A 16,800-nucleotide genomic window follows, 5' to 3' on the forward strand; every position below is an offset into this window, starting at 1 on the left:
AGACATAAAATCTGTGTGGATACAGAAGTAATTAAAATCAGTTCTAAAAAGCACACACAAAAAGAATGTGTCTTGAAAAGGGGGTCTTTTATAATTGACAAATTGAACTGTGGGATTTAAATCTACCATATCAATTTAATTACATGTGCATTCATTGAAAACAAATGTGGACACTGAGAAACCCTTCCTATTACAGAGCCACTCTCTGCTTTAGATAATCTAACCTAGTAGCCTAATGACTTTAGGAATACTCTTAGGTTCAAGACATTTAATTAGACTCTGTTCTCCCTAAAGGCATATTCCTTTTAGGAATGACATATGTCTTATCTTGAGATAGAGTTCTCTTTAAACCCAGACATGGTAGCATGTACTTGTAATTTCAGCACTTGGGAGGAGGGGCAAGAGCAATAAAAGTTCAAGATTATAAGGGACTACATAGTGAGTTCAAGGCCAGTCTGAACTTTCTGAGATTCTACCTAAAACCAAGAAGTTTCTTTCTATATATATAACTTATCTTTTAAGGGGGTAGAGATTGCTACTTGCTCAAGATTTTGGAGGTTTTGATTCAAAGAAGGCATAGCTGAGCTGATCGCATCATGGTAAACAGGAAGCAGAGAGACAAATGCTTGAATTGTGGCTTTCTTTTGCCCTTGTGACTTCATGAGAGCAGCCAATCTACAAGATGATGCTATTTCCACTACGAGCATAAAGAAGGGATATGACCAAAAGGAGCAAAATCAAACAGGACAGACATTAAATCCTGTCATTTGCAGCCTACACAGTCATTCTCCTGGGCTGGCTCTGTTCCTTAACTGTCGTTTTCCTAAATGAGCACTCCATGTTCCTGACATCTCAAACAGCATAAGATCTCCATTGCATCTTTATCTTCACTCTCATAGCTTCAAGCAGTAATTGTGACTGCCACATATTTTCTGGCATCAAAAGATTTCCTTTGAGGGAAGGAGGGAGGGAAGAAGGAAGGAAGGGAGGAGGGGGAACTGGTATCGACATGTAAAATAATAAATTAAATTTAAAAAAGATTTCTTTTGAAATCTAGATTCCTCCATCATTTATTATAATAGATAACTTTAACTGTTTGATTTCATTATTTTTCTTTTACTTTCTACCAAACAAAAATTCTTCCCCATAGTCAAATGAGAAAATCCACATCTTTGCTCAGTTCCTTTTAACCTACTTACTTATTTAATGTACAGTTTTGTAATCTGGGTCCAACTTGTTACCTCTTTTTCCGTATGTCATTGGCATTTTTAAGAGGTGGAATAGGAGTATAGCTCTAGTCTAACATATGCATGGCCCTAGGTATCGCGGTTAAATAAGGATCAGGATAAACAAATAGGCCGAATAGATGTTTATTCAGGGAGAAATAACTTACAACCTAGACAGATGAACACCAGGAAATTCCACCAGATGCTCTCCTGCAAGAGAGCTTTTCCTGGCTCTTCCTCAGACCTCCGTCCACAGGTTGCATCCGCCCATGGCTCCGCCCCCCAATGGGCGTGGTCAGTGCCACAGAATGACTATCTCACTACACCTAGGTTTGTTCCCTAACACCATAAAAAGGGAAAATATTTCCTTTGGTGTGGTAGGTAAACAGTAGAGATTAATGGAATCACCTATTTTTGCCATAATCATTAACATGGAATATATAGAAAACTCAACAAATGTTTATTGGGTTAATGAAAATCCTTTGACTAAATATTTGCAAATAGGCTTTATAATTTTGACCTTGAAAATTTGCACAAACTCATAAATAATGAGGTTTAACGTAATCTTCGTGTATCTTAATTTTATTAACACATTTTCTTAAAGGTTTTTGTTTTGTTTCATTTTGGTTTGGTTCACAGTAATAGGGAAAAGAAAATAGACTTCCTGTATAATCCTTGTCTCTACAGTGGAAGTCTTCTGTGTCAACACCAATCAACCTCTCCCATCACAATGATGCATTCATTTCCATCAATGAGCCTGCATTGGCACATTATCACCAGAAGTCTATAGTTTTAGGGCTCCTCTGGTGTGCGCAATACATACTACATTCCGTAGGTATTGATACATATGTAATGACATGTCTCTTCCAGTGTGCTAACATACAAAATAGTTTCACTGTCCTAAAGTTTGTGATCTGCCCGTTCTTCACTTGTCCCTGGTAGCCTTTGGCAGCTACTGATCTTTATAGTGTGTCCATGGTATTTCCTTTTCCAGAATATCATGCAATGGGAATCAACTGGTGTGGAACATTTTCAAATTGGCTTCTTTCACTTAGTGCCATGCCTCTGTTTCCTTTGTGACTTTTCTTAATTTGAGGACTCATTTCTGTTTGCCACTAAATAATATGGCATTGCCTGAATATATCACAATTTATTTCTCCATTAACACACTAAAGGAAATCTGTGGTGTTTCCAAGTTTGAGCAGTTATGTGTAAAGGGACTATAGATATGCAAACACATGATTAGGGGATGGGTATTAAATTTCAGTTGGGGATGGGTATTAAATTTCAGTTCATTTAGATAAATACCAAGAAGCATAACTGATTATTTTTATGAAAAGTATATAGTTAATTTTCTAAGAAACTGCCAACTGTTAACAAACTAATATTGTTTAATTTATTCTTCTTTACTCTAATTTCCTAAGATAGCAAGTTTCATACTTGATCGTGGCTCTTCATTTCTAATATAAGCATTTCTTCCTACAAAGCACCACTTTGCCACACCCCACAGATTTAAGTAAATCGTGTCTTCATTTTAATTTAGTTTGAAGCACTGAAATTTCTTCGTTGACCCATGTATTATTTAAAAGTGGCTCAGTCTCCAGTGTTGGGGAATGTTGAGCTATCTTCATTATAGAGTTGTTTTGTTTTGTTTGTTTGTTTGTTTGTTATTTTGGTTTGGTTTGGTTTTGGTTTTTTTGTTCTTTGTTTTGTTTTGTTTTCCTGCTTTTCAAGACAACGTTTCTCTGTCCTGGAATTTGTACTATAGACCAGGTTGGCCTTGAACTCACAGAGATCCGTCTGCCTCTGCTTCCCAAGTGCTGGGATTAAAGGTGTGCACTACCAATGCCCGCCTTCACTATAGAGTTTTTTGTTAAATTCCATTGCTGTCTAAGAACACTCACTTATAATTTCCATTTTGACATTAAGGTATAAGTCATGGCCTAGAACATGGTCTCTTTTAGTGACACTTCCAAGTGAGTTTGTAATTTGTAATTTGTTCTAGTTGAATGAAATACTCTGCAGATGGCAATTGCAGAGTTCTGTTCAACTACACCCTTTCAGATTTTCTGCTTTCTGGCCTCATCCACATCTTATAGAGGGAAGTTAGTAGATTCTTCTGCTTCTCTTCACAGTTCCCTCAGCTGGTGTGTCACATAATTTGAAGCTCCTTTGTTAACATATCACACATTAAAGAGTGATGCCTTCTTAAGTGCAGGCTCTTTTAACAAGACCCCTGTTCTAATTCTTGATAACTTTCCTTGCTCTGGAGTTGGCTTTGTTAAATTCATGTAGCTACTCCCGTTAGTAATTACTATTAAAATGGTGTTGTCTTCCTTCTGTTTACTTTTACATTTAATGTATATTTCTTATGACTCATATAGTTGAATATTTGTATGGTGGGGCTTTGTTTGTTTGCTTGTTGTTTTGATTTAAAATAAAAAGTCACATTTTTGCTGGCTCAAAACTTAATGTGTTTTATATATGAGTAAGTTGTAGGGGTAATACTTCTGGTGATTGCACTTCAACCACAAATGGCCTGCACCTGCAGGCAAAATAAGCACACCATTCAGTTTAGTTCAATGTATGGCTATTCTGTGCTTTTTATTTATTTCACAGTGTGGGACTGAATAAGGCCAATCGGTGTGAATTCATAGAAAATATTCTGTAAAATGCTTTCTTTGTTAATTAAATTTGGAAAATGGACTGCTCATTACAAATAAATTCTATGTAGATTAGAGACTGGTCTCGAATTTGAAGCCATCCTCCTGCAGTAGCCTCATGAGTTCTGACAATAGAGATGTTTGCACTCATACATGGCTATGGACTTTTTTGATCCATTCTAGTGACAATCTGTCTTTTGCCTGGTGTATTTAGAGCAATGACATTTGGAGTGATTATTGGTAAGACTGGATAAATATCTACCGTATTTGCTACACTTTTCTTTGGATTGTCCTTCTTCTCTCCTCCTAATTTGTCCTCCATACCTTATCTTCTTTGAGTGGTTTTAAGCATTTTATATTATTTTTTTCTCTTTCCTCAGCATTTCAGTTTTAATTTTTCCTGTATGGTTCTATAAGTACCCTACAATAACAAATTATTTCCAGTTCCTCTCTCATCCCATGCATCACTGCTATCATTCATTGCACATGTACAGAAGCGTTCGTGTGTGTGTGTGTGTGTGTGTGTGTGTGTGTGTGTGTGTGTGTGTGCATTCTTACTGCTGCAGTTTTGAACATTATACTCCAGATCACTTAACAAGAAAAAAAAAAGACTTTGTTTTACCATTACTTACTCATCTTTTATGCTCTGCTTTTCTTTGTATAGATCTGAAGTTCTGAAATATATATCATTTTTGTTGCTCTCAACAGCTTCTTTAATATTTCTTACAGGGCAGGCTTACTGTCAAAACTCCCCCTCAGTCTTTATTTAGAGGAAGGAATATTTATTTCTTCTTAGTTCCATTTGAACATCATTTCACAGGACACAAAATTATACATTGGTTACTTTTTCTTTGCTAAAATACTTTCCTCTTGCTTTGTGTAGTTCTGAGAAATCCTATGTAATATTTCCATTTCCTCCTCTGTAGGTAAGGTGCTGGTTTTGTTCTGGCCTATTTAAAGATTTTTTTTCTTTATTTTGATTTGCTGAACTTTGATTAGACTTGAGGGCTTTTATCTTTAATGCTCTGTGAACTTTGTGAATCTGTATGTAGTTTTGTGTATGGCACAAGTTTGGGGAATGTTTAGTCCTGATTGTTTCAAATATTTCTTTAGCATTGACATAATACATGCTTACATTTTTTTCTTTTTGCTGGATATCTTATTTTTTTCTTCTAGTCATTTTTTTTCTTCCTGCTTTTTTTTGTCACCCAAAAGTTTATATGGTCCAAAATTCATATGCTGAAACCTATCCACCACTTAGGTAGTGGAGCTTAGAGAGGTGCTTAGCATTAGTACCCTTGTGGAACAGGCCCCAGAGAACTTCCCTGTCCCTTTCTGGTGTGAGAATACTAAAGATTCCATTCATGAACCCAGAAATAGGAGCTCACCAAAGACTGAAGATCTGGGGCTTTCATTTGGATTGCTCAGCTTCTAAAACTGTTAAAAAAAATAGATTTCCATTGAGCATAAGCTATGCAGTCTTTGTGGTTTTTTTTAATACCATCCTGGATGGGCTAAGGCATGTTTCAGTTACAGCCTTAGGTTTTCATATCTTCAATCTCAGAAATTCTTTCCTCAACCATGTGAATCTACTAATGGCCTGTCAGTGGTCTTCTGCCTGTTATAGTGCTTTTGTTTACTAATTTTTCTACTCTTCCGTAGAGTTTCCAATTCTACTTTTATTATTCATATGTTCTTCTCATTTGCCTATTTTCACCAACATCTTTGCCATACATAAATCAGTTTTTTTTTCCTTTTTTTATTTAATGTTCTTATTTTACATATCGATCCCAGTTCCCCCTCCCTACCGCTCTCCCACCCTCCCATGCCCCCCGACCACCCTTCCCTCCCATCCCCCCCACTCCACATGTAGGGTGATGTCTTCCAGCTGGGGTCATCTAAATCTGTCAAGTCATTTGGAGTAGGGACTAGGACTTCTCTCCTGTCTCTAGGTTAAGGGAATATCCTTCCATAGGGGATGTGATGCCAAAGTTCTTTTGTGCACCAGGGATACATCCTGGTTCCACTGTCAGAGGTCCCTTAGATTGCCCAGGCCTTCTAGCTGAGACCCATGTTCAGGGGATCTGAGTTGGTCCCCTGCTGGGTTCCCAGCTATCAGTCTGGGGGCCCATTAGCTACCCCTTGTTCAGATCAGCTGTCTCTGTGGGTTTCTGTAGCTGTTGGGAACAGAAGCAGACACCCACAACTAAACACTGAGCTGAACTGGAATCCAGATGCAGAGGGAGGACAAGACCAGGCTATGTAAGTGAGTTTTAATGTGTCTTTGTGTTCTCAAACTGGTCTTTGCAATTTATTAGTCCTTATAAATCTGTATAATTTTTTGTTGTTGTTGTTAAATATCAGACACTACTGTTTGGGTATAATGAACTCTAGCAAATGGACCTTAATTTGTGCAGAGAAGACAAGGAGACACATTCGCCAATTCTATGATTAAGTCTTACTTTTTTTGAAGACAAAATCTTATGTAGCCCTGGCTATGGATTGCCCTGCCTCTATCTCTTGGGTGGTGGTATTAAAGATATGTGCTACAATACCAAGTTTTATGTGGCATTGGGTTTGAAACCAGAGTTTCTTGAATGCTAAGTAAGCACCCTACCATCTGAAATGATATCTCACCCTAAGTCTCAGCCTTTTGATAACCTTGTGCCCATGGACTGTGAACTTTACCAGTGCTTCCCAAATTTGTTTCTATGCCCTTGGCTGGAACAAGATGTCTGGAAGGGTCTAAATCAGTGGTTCTGAACATTCCTAATGCTGTGATCCTTTAACACAGTTCCTCATACTGTGGTGATCCCCTCACCATAAAATTATTTTCATTGCTACATTGTAACTTCGTTTTGCTACTGTAAATATCTGATATATAGGATATCTGATATGCCACCCACAGATTGGAAACCCGCTGATCTAGAGTTAAGTATCTCCATTTCTTCAGCTCATTAATGCGCTTTTAAAACCCCAAAAAGTTCTAATAAAATAGTTTTTCCTGGGGGTAGGTCTTGTTAAGAATAGAATGTTCTTGCATTTCAAACTTCAAAGCTGTTCCTTCCCCGCTGTGAAGCAGAAAGAGGGTTTTCTCTGATATTCAGTGGGAGGACCTAGTAGAGCTCTTAGAGGTGAAACTCGTGAAAGTGTACAGAGCACACACTTTCGGAGTTTTGAACTCAAGGCGTGTCCATACTGAGCCTCCAGTAATGCAGTTTGTTTCTCAATCCTAGCACTGGTTCCCATGAGGGTTTTGCTCATGACTTTTGAGCTCTCTAAGTTGTGACTTGTACACACTGTCTCTATCTCTAGGTTGAGGAGTTGTTTGCTGAATAATCTCAGCTCTCTGAAGACAGTAAGAAGAGTTGTTAAGACTGGCTTCATGGCGCCCACTTTTAATCCCAGTACTTGGGAGGCAGTCAGGTCACTCTCTGTGAGTTCAAGGCCAGTTTGGTCTACACAGCAAGCTCCAAGCCTGCCAAGGCTACAGGCCAGCCTTGTTCACATAGCAAGTTCTAGGCCAGCCAAGGATATGAAGAATGATCCTGTGTCAAAAATACAGAGTTTTTTGTTTTCTATTTGTTTTGCTTCCTACCTACTGTCAAGATGCAAGGGAAATGTTTTCATATACAGAATGTGGAAATATTATATCATGCAGTTACTTTTCTTCTATAGTATTAGTGAATGCAATTTTTAAATATATATGTCATATATATCTTTTAACAAAATATTTGTGTAGACAGTTCAAGACAATCAGTCCTATATTTGGTCATTACAGTGCTCTTATCACTTGCTTCATTTTAATGAAATTATTGGGTGGTACTTGCAAATAGTTACACCTCATTTGGAGAATGTGAACTACAGAGAAGTTATCTGTTTGTTGAAATCCTGTTTCCTTTATGAAAGCAAGGTGTTCTGTTTTTGTGTCCATCTTCCACTATCATGGACAACTAAAACTGACCTCAAATTATTTATCAAGCTGATTTTTCTACACATTGATTTAAAGTATTTAAAGTAACTAATTTTTATAGCACTCAGGTATACCACAAAAACATCTAGGCACAAAGTTTAACATTTTCCATTGACTATTTAGCCTTAGTATCACAGGCCGAAGCTCTAAAGGAGGAAAATGACAGCCTCCGTTGGCAGCTGGATGCCTACCGGAACGAGGTAGAACTGCTCAAGCAAGAACAAGGCAAAGCCCAACGGGAAGATGACCCAAACAAGGAACAGCAGCTGAAACTTCTGCAGCAAGCCCTACAAGGGATGCAACAGGTATGTGTGATTTGTTTTCCTATGCCATTTGGAAGGATGGCATCAGCTCTTCATTTGCAAAGAGATGTGCTGAGACCAAAAGATCAGAAGTTACTTTAGGCTATAGATATGGCTAGGGGTCTTTATGGAGAAACGTCATTTACTTACATATGATAAAATGCTGATCAGTATTGAAACAACAAAATGTAGTTAGTCTTTTAGAAGAAACAAGGAGCATCTCACCCTTGATTTCTATGGAAATGGGGACCTTGTAGTAAGTATCAGTGTGTTGGGATTGTAATACCAGTTTGGATATTTTTTATTTCATGGCAATTTATATGAGTTTACCAGCACATAATTCCAAGCATAAAAATTAATGAGAGGACTGGAGACATGACTCCATGATTAAGAGCACTTGAAGAAGATTAATTAGTATTTGGTTCCTGGTACCCATGTTGGATAACTAACCACCTATACCTTCAGCTTCATGGTATATGATGATCTCCTTCGATCTCCGTGTGTGTGTGTGTGTGTGTGTGTGTGTGTGTGTGTGTGTGATAAAAAATAAAATGGCAGTCAGAATGTAAACAAGCAAACAAATGAAGAATAAAATGAATGCTAAAGATTTATTTGAATAAAAAGTAAAAGAAATAAATCCAATGGAACCTGCATTCAAGTGAAACCTCATGAATAATAACAGGTGCTCAGTATCTAGAAGTTTGATGTGGCCATCACAACAGTAAGACTCCAATTTAAAAATTATCAGCACCTTGTTTGACTACAGAGAAGGACTAGTGTTTTGAGAAAGGATATGATCATACTCTGTCGTGACAGTTTACCAAATGCCTTCCTTACATTTTAAACTGTGCAGTACATCTCAACTCTGTGCGCTGAAATTATCTAGGGCAAAATAATTGCTGGTTTGAAATTATAAATGATGAACAGGGAATCTCTTCTGGCACTAGCTTCCCTGTGTTATTCCTTCTGTCACCATTGTCTTGCTAAGTGACAAGTATTATCACATTAATATTTCACCTTTCCCATTAGTAAAATATGTGAAGTAATGCTTACTTTTCTTTTATTGTCACCACAGAGTTTAATTAGAGTACATAAATTGTATCAGAGATCTTTCTGCCAAAAAAAAAAAAAAAATGCCTGTCCCTGTAGCTACCCTTCAAAAGGCTTTGACAACATACCTTGTTTTTAACTGATGGGTTTTTTTTTTAAGTCTGAAATAAGACCTTGGAAATATTTTTGTCATTGTTTCTCCTTACATTGCTTTCGAAACCATTTAAGAACAGTTCTGTCAGATGCAAAGACCTCAGCAAGAGGTCTCTGTATCGTAAAAGCCGATTTCGTTCATTTTGAATTTTTTTTTCCATTGGGAAAATACTATTACAACCAATGAACAACATTTTCCCATTTTATCTCAAAAGATTTATTGTAAATATGGATTTAGGTAAAGGAATGTCAGTTACCTGGCCTAGTTTTAGATATTACTCTGCTACTTCCTATCTGAATGCCCTTGGGAAAGGTCACATGAATTAATGCACATGAGTCTCTTAGCACAATGCTTAAAACATACTGGAGATTCAGTAAATAATGCCATAACTGATAACAATAAATCCAGGTCATTGCATACTAATATGGAAACATATGTGAAATTTGGATTCATGACTATCTTATCTACACAAATCAAATGGTGTGCCAGATAACTTCACAAAAATGTTTTTCAACATTAAGTTCGTGCCTCCACAATAATTAAGATACAGTTTGTACACTATTAATTGCATGTTACCCTAGGGCAGGGAAGAAGCTAAGTTATTATGTTTATTAGTTTCTCTAGTACTTTATAAAATACAAACAAGTTCAGAAGAATTATATAAGAACCAGATTTTAGTGTAATTTTTTTATTTAAATTTTTTTTTCATTTTACATACCCACCCCAGTTCCCCTTCCTCCCCTTTCTCTCATCTCCCTACCTCCCTCCATCCTACCCCCCATCAACTCCTCAGAGGGATTAAGGCCTCCCTTGAGGAGTCAACAAAGTCTGGCTTACCAAGTTGAGGTAGAACTAGCCCCCCCCCATCCTGTTTCAAGACTGAGCAACCTATCCCACCATAGGGAGTGGGCTCCAAAAAGCCAAAGGACCCGTATTTTAAAGAGACAAAAGTATCTTACTTTCCCCAAGATTCTTTATGTGGAAAAAATACTACTTGTAGGGGAGGAAGTGAGGGTCGTCTACCTGATACCTCACGTCAGCCAGGGATTGTGCATGAAGTGTAGCCCAAATGAGTGGTGTCGTTATCTGTGCTCTTTCATGAAGCATCTGCTCAAAGTCCAAGATGAGTACAAAAAGAAAGAAGCTGAACTTGAAAAAATCAAAGATGACAAGTTACAGGTGGAAAAAATGTTGGAAAATCTTCAAGATAAGGTATGTGAGTCCTATGTCAGTCTTTCCCTCCACCACACCCCCACCCCCATCCCCCTTTCAGTGATAATGAAAATGCCCTAGAAGTTTCTACAAATACTGCTGGTTGGGAATCAAAAGTCCCTCTCTGGGAAGGCCTAGTCCCTACCCCAAATGACTTGACAGATTTTGATGATCCCTCCTGGAAGGCCTCACCCTCCCTGTGGAGTGGGTGGGGGATGGGGGCATGGGAGGATGGGAGGGAGAGGGAACTGGGATCAGTATGTAAAATAAAAAAATAATTTTAAAAAAGTAAAAAACAAACAAACAAACAAAAAACCAAAACAAAGTCCCTCTGTGTGGTGATTCTTATATCAAGCGCTCTGCTTTTGAGTACTTAACCTTTCTAAAGGGTTAGGGTTAGGAGACCATAGGGAAATGTTGCTTACTGGCTTGCTCCCCATAGCTCAGTCAGTTGGCCTTCTATACAACACCAGGTCCACTTGCCCAAAGGTGGCACCACCCACAGTGGGCTGGGTCCTCTCATGTCAATCATTAATCAGGAAAAAGTGCCCTACAAATTTCCCTCATTTGAAGTCCCATCTTCTCAGATGAGCACGCCTTTAACGGACCATTTCATTAAAGCAGAAATTCAGATAGAGCACTGAGACTTCTTTACACCCACTCCACGTAATCATGAGCACCCACAGGTCAGAGTAACAGCCAATACCAACTTAGGCATGGTGATACACACATGAACCAAAGCTTAAGAAATGGAGGCAAGGGAATCAGGAATTCAGTGTCATCCTCACCTACATACCAAGTTAGGAGCCAGCCTGGGGTACAAGAGACTCTGTCACAAACAAATAAGCAAACAAAAGAGGCAACACCAAAATGGGGGAAGCCTTGTAAAGAAACAAGGAGACACAGTTTTCTAAAACCAGATAACAGCAACAAAAAAGGAAAGGTGAAACTTTATCAAGTGACAGCCAGCTGCATAAAGAACACAGTGAAGACTAGGAGAGTCAATTTAACATTTGGATTCATCTGTGCATCACAACCAAGAGCCAGGTGTATCTCCTTTTGGTATGTAATGTCTCCTGATGTCTGTGAGTCGTACCTCTCCAGTTTCATATGCCTCAGTACTCAGCTGAAGTTATATTCTAGAAAAAAAATGACTTATTCACCAGAACTGCCTGCTGTGGATATTTGAAAAGAAAGAAAACATATAGGGGCTTGGACCGAAAGTCCAACATCTGCAATGATACAGTTCTGCAAGAGCTCTGCTGATGATCTTCCGTGCTCAGCTCAGGAAGATGGAGCACATTCAGGCCCTGGGTGTGTTTACCAGCATGGGGATGTGCACCAGAGAGCCATTAGGAACTGGCAACCTTGATGTAGTTGAAACAAATGATTGAAAATGTTTTCTTTCAGAGGCCATTTGCAATATGCTTTTAATTCTTCCACATCATAAAATCAACTCACTTTCCACTTTTGTGGGTGCTATTAAAGAAATGAGCACAATCCAGAGAAATTCATTTATCAAGCATTTAATTGAAAAGTGCCAAAGCTGCTGCACTATCAGGATTTTCCTCGTGCTATCAGACTTTCTAAATTGTGTCAGAGCTGCAACATATTTCTCTTCCTGTATAAAATGCATTGTGCAGCCAGAAGACCCTAGATAGACAAGGGCCTATACCGCTGCTATCACACTTACCATCACTCTTCAGATTGCCATTACAAATTGACTTAAGCACAATTTTAGTACAGGCTGCTTCTTTGTGGAGAATTTTGTTTAAAGAAACAAGAGGTCATATGGTACAGAAGAAACTTGTCATACTGTGATTAATGACAAGTATTTCTCATCTCAAATGGAATATACCACAAACGACAGCTAAAGAAGACAAGAGAGCCAACTGATAATCAGGAAACTGTGGGTCAGATTTTTTTCCCCTGTTATTTCAACCAAAGCATCTTTTAGAAGAATTCATGACAGATCATTACAAGCTGATGTTCTCTGTGGAGCTGATTTGTGACCAAACATTTCAACCTGAAACAATTAGGTTAGAAAGAAAAAGACCATCACATTAGACTACAAAATAATTTCATCTTGACAGGCAAGCAGTAAGTTCCGGTCATGAGGGCTCTGTTTGTTGCTTTTCTTTGGGTTTCTTGACAGTAAGCCACAGTAGGTGCTATTGGCAGTGTTTTGCAATATAACAGTGTGATTTATAGCTATTATACTGGTGGAAAGAACGACCTCCTCGAATCTGCTAGTAAAGGTGAAAGAAATAAACATCTTCTGATATCCCTTATAATCTACTAAATGCCAGTCTTGATAAATTTGGAATGAGGTCCAGTTGAGGAAGTGAATTTAGCCATTCAAGATGGCTCAAAAAATCCTAATATCTTAAACCAAGCTCAATCCATTAAGTGCCCACACTTAAGATATGACTTAGGAGCAGCTGCAGAGCCGCTGCCTTAGAAATAAGCCAGTGCTTTAAATCAGTCGTGGCACAAAACTGATGTCCTGCAGCATATGCAGACCATTCGCTTCATTCCAAGGCTAGCAAACTCTGAAGACACCTGAGAGCTACTGGAAGGAGTGACAAAGTACCTGAATCAACCATGAGCTGCAGCCACCCCCAGCACTTTCGTTTACAAACAGTAAAAGACTTGAACAGTGAGGTTGATGCAGGGATCTCTTTTACCTATTGCGGTAAATAAGGATCAGGATAAACAAATAGGCCGAATAGATGTTTATTCAGGGAGAAATAACTTACAACCTAGACAGATAAACACCAGGAAATTCAACCGATCCTCTCCAGTCAGAGTCACGCCAGAAAGAGAGAGCGCCTTCCTGGCCCACTCTGACCTCCTTCCTCAGGTCACCTCCGCCCATCGCTCCACCCCCCAATGGGCGTGGTCAGTGCTACAGAAGGACTACCTCACTTACTTCATCTATACCATATAGAAAGGTACTTTTTCCTCACACCCAAAGACAGAAAGATCCACAAACAGTACAGGAGCACTTTTCAGATTCAGTGCCTGCCCGGCGTGGATTTCACCTGAGTACCTCATAAAACCAAACTGCTACACTCAGAAAAAGTTTCCATAACCAAGAAGGCAACTGACACTGATATTTTTATTCATGCTCATTTCTGACTATAAAGCCAGAAATATTTTTAACTGATAACAGAGAAGAGAAACAGAGAGTCTCTAGTCTACAAGTAAAGGTTCTAATTTCTAGTCCAAAAGCCAGCACTGATACTGATACCTAAGTAGCTTGGGCACTTCCCAGGTTTTTTTTTTTTTTTTTTTTTTTTTTTTTTTGTGGAACTTACCATAAGTGGAGTATGAATCTAATGTTGAGGGTGGGGATATGAATGAATATAACCTGATGTGAAAAGCTAAGTCTCCTCTTTCCATTTCCTAACAATGCAATCATAGCATATTTACCCAATTTATCCTTTCCTTGATTTCCTCATCTGTATAATGGATATAATACATGTTTAATAATATGCAGTATGTAATACACAAAAGTGTTGAGTCCCCTTCCCAAGATTATTTGTATAGAGTTAAGAATGATGAAGCCAGGAAAAGGAAAACACAACCAGTGAAATTAAGTGTTTATATCGTTCTGAATTTTGAAGTCATATTTGATGCTTTGGAACCATTGAGATGGCTCAGCTGGTAGTGACACCTGCTGCCAAGCCTGAAGAAGTGAGTTCAATCCCCAGTACCCACATGGCACACACACACACACACACACACACACACACACACACACACACCAAATAAATGTTTTTAAAAGGCAGCTTGGGTAATCTGTAGTGTTTATAATTTGGATTTTCCGTCCAAATTGGACTATGTTGTCTTGATGGCACTGTGTTGTTTTTGTGGACCTATTGTTGGGCACATTGGAATACACCTGTCATCCCAGATACTCAGAAAGCTGTGGTGGAAGGATCACTTGTGTCTGACAGTTTCAGAACAAACAGGGCAACATAGTGAGACTGTATCTCTCATCTTTAATAATTGAATAATTATTGTTGTGCAATTAATTGAAAGCAACTCTTTAGGTAAATGAGGTGAACTGACGCAGGAAGCATGTTATTCCCACAGGAAAACTGTGCTTCTAGACTGTGTGCATCAAGCCAGGAAAGTGACTACCCTTCTGAGAAGATCATAATCAGCAGCCCTATCAAATCTGAGCGTGAAGCGCTGCTAGTGGGTAAGGAAAACCAACACACACACACAATCCATCAGGTACAGCGAGAGACAGGAGGGGGCATTTGAGGTGCAAGTGTCTGCCAAGTGGTATGAATATGATGATCAGGAACTCGGAGTTCTAAAGGGGTTAGGGAAAGATCGAGGCCAATAATTTCCCTAACAATTCTAAGACCAGCTCCAAGGCACTTTTGGCTGATTGTTGCCATTGTCATGTCAAGTGTGTTGAGGTCAGCATTGTACTCAGAGTGGTCAACTGGAAAGGCATGTTTATTAATCTCTCTAAAAAGAGACAAGGCCCTTTCCCATTCATTCACAAGGCTAGTACAGACACTGCTGGCGGGGGAGGGAGGAAGAAGCTTTCCCAGATGAGCCTCACAGCAAGTGTGTGCCTTTCAAGTTCTGTGCTATTGACTGAGCCATTCTGACACCAAATGACATAACATGTGTTCTTTCTGATACTCCTTTTCCAACTCTCCAACCCCTACTTAATTGACTACTTAATTCAATTCAATTCTGATACAAACTAGCTGAAGTTACATTCCACAGGTTTAAAGACTCAGTCTCCTAAATCAGCCCTCACTTTAGATACCAGGCTCAAACATCAGGTCCCCAAATGTGTTGGTCAGATTTCATTGATATAAAGAAAAGGCTTATTTGGGTGGACAGTCTTAGAGTCTCACTCCATGATTGCTTGGCAGTATTGTGCTTCGGGTCCTGAAATGAGGCAGCACATCATAATCGAAATATGTGGCAAAATCATTTACTTCATAGCCGTGATGAATGACAGACAAGAGAGGGGCTAACAACCCACAGCTCTTTCAAATGGCATGCTTTGGAAACTGTGTCCTGGGCCTTTTGGCTTAAAAGTGATGCCACAGGATGGGGACTTACCCTTTATAATATGAGACTTTGGATAGAGCTCTAGATCCAGACTATAACACCAAATTCCACACTCGGTCCTATCTGGCTATAAACTCAGGAGCTTCTCAGTACCCCACCAACCACGTTCTATAACTTGTAGAACAACTCACAGAACTCTGAGAAGTACTTGAAATAACTATTGCCAATATGTTGTAGAGCAGCAGTTCTCAACCTGTGGGATGCAACCCCTTTGGGGGTTGAATCAGAGAATACAGGTATTTTCATTATGATTCATAACAAGAGCAAAATTAGAGTTAAGAAGTAGTAAAAGTTTGGGGTCACCACAACATGAAGAAGTATATTAGAGGGTCCCAGCATTAGGAAGAATGAGAACCACTGTCTAGACCATCAACATGAGGAACTGTATTAAAGGTCCCAGCATTAGGAAGGGTGAGAACCACTGTCTAGACCATCAACATGAGGAACTGTATTAAAGGTCCCAGCATCAGGAAGGGTCGGAACCACTGTCTAGACCATCAACATGAGGAACTGTATTAAAGGTCACAGCATTAGGAAGGGTGAGAACCACTGTCTAGACCATCAACATGAGAAACTGTATTAAAGGTCACAGCATTAGGAAGGGTGAGAACCACTGTCTAGACCATCAACATGAGAAACTGTATTAAAGGTCCCAGCATTAGGAAGGGTGAGAACCACTGTCTAGACCATCAACATGAGGAAATGTATTAAAGGTCACAGCATTAGGAAGGGTGAGAACCACTGTCTAGATCATCAACACAAGGAACTGTATTAAAGGTCACAGCATTAGAAAGAGTGAGAACAACTGGTGTAGAGGATGAAACCCAGGAATAGAGAATTGGAAGAGATACATAGGGCAAGAAACCAAGAGGAAAGGAATCAAGCTTCTATATGCTTTCTGGGCTTGTTATGCTACTTTCCCAGCATTTTTCTGTGTTCCCCATCCAGAAAGCTCTCTGATCTCCATCATGTCTTTATGGAGGTTTTGTTATATAAGTTTGGTTTGAGGGTAGGGAACCTAACAGCTCCATACTCTTATTATGTCTTAGCCTAACTGTTGTGTTGGCCAGTCCCCACCATAAAACTAGTAAAGGGTCCCCAACCACCTCTA

The 16,800-nt window shown here is 39.0% G+C and overlaps 1 protein-coding gene across 3 annotated transcripts in view; it reads left to right on the plus strand.

Moving 5' to 3' along the window:
* Enox2 (ecto-NOX disulfide-thiol exchanger 2) overlaps positions 1 to 16,800 on the plus strand; it is a 261,719-nt gene that overhangs the window by 240,070 nt on the left and 4,849 nt on the right. For all 3 annotated transcript variants that reach the window (XM_051178965.1, XM_051178966.1, XM_051178964.1), the window contains exons 10-12: positions 7,986 to 8,167; positions 10,473 to 10,580; positions 14,682 to 14,790. In XM_051178965.1, the coding sequence (XP_051034922.1) occupies positions 7,986 to 8,167; positions 10,473 to 10,580; positions 14,682 to 14,790 (399 nt within the window). The remainder of the gene's footprint in view (positions 1 to 7,985; positions 8,168 to 10,472; positions 10,581 to 14,681; positions 14,791 to 16,800) is intronic.

This window comes from Phodopus roborovskii, unplaced genomic scaffold (assembly GCF_943737965.1).
Source record: "Phodopus roborovskii unplaced genomic scaffold, PHOROB, whole genome shotgun sequence".
NCBI classification, from domain to species: Eukaryota; Metazoa; Chordata; class Mammalia; order Rodentia; family Cricetidae; genus Phodopus; species Phodopus roborovskii.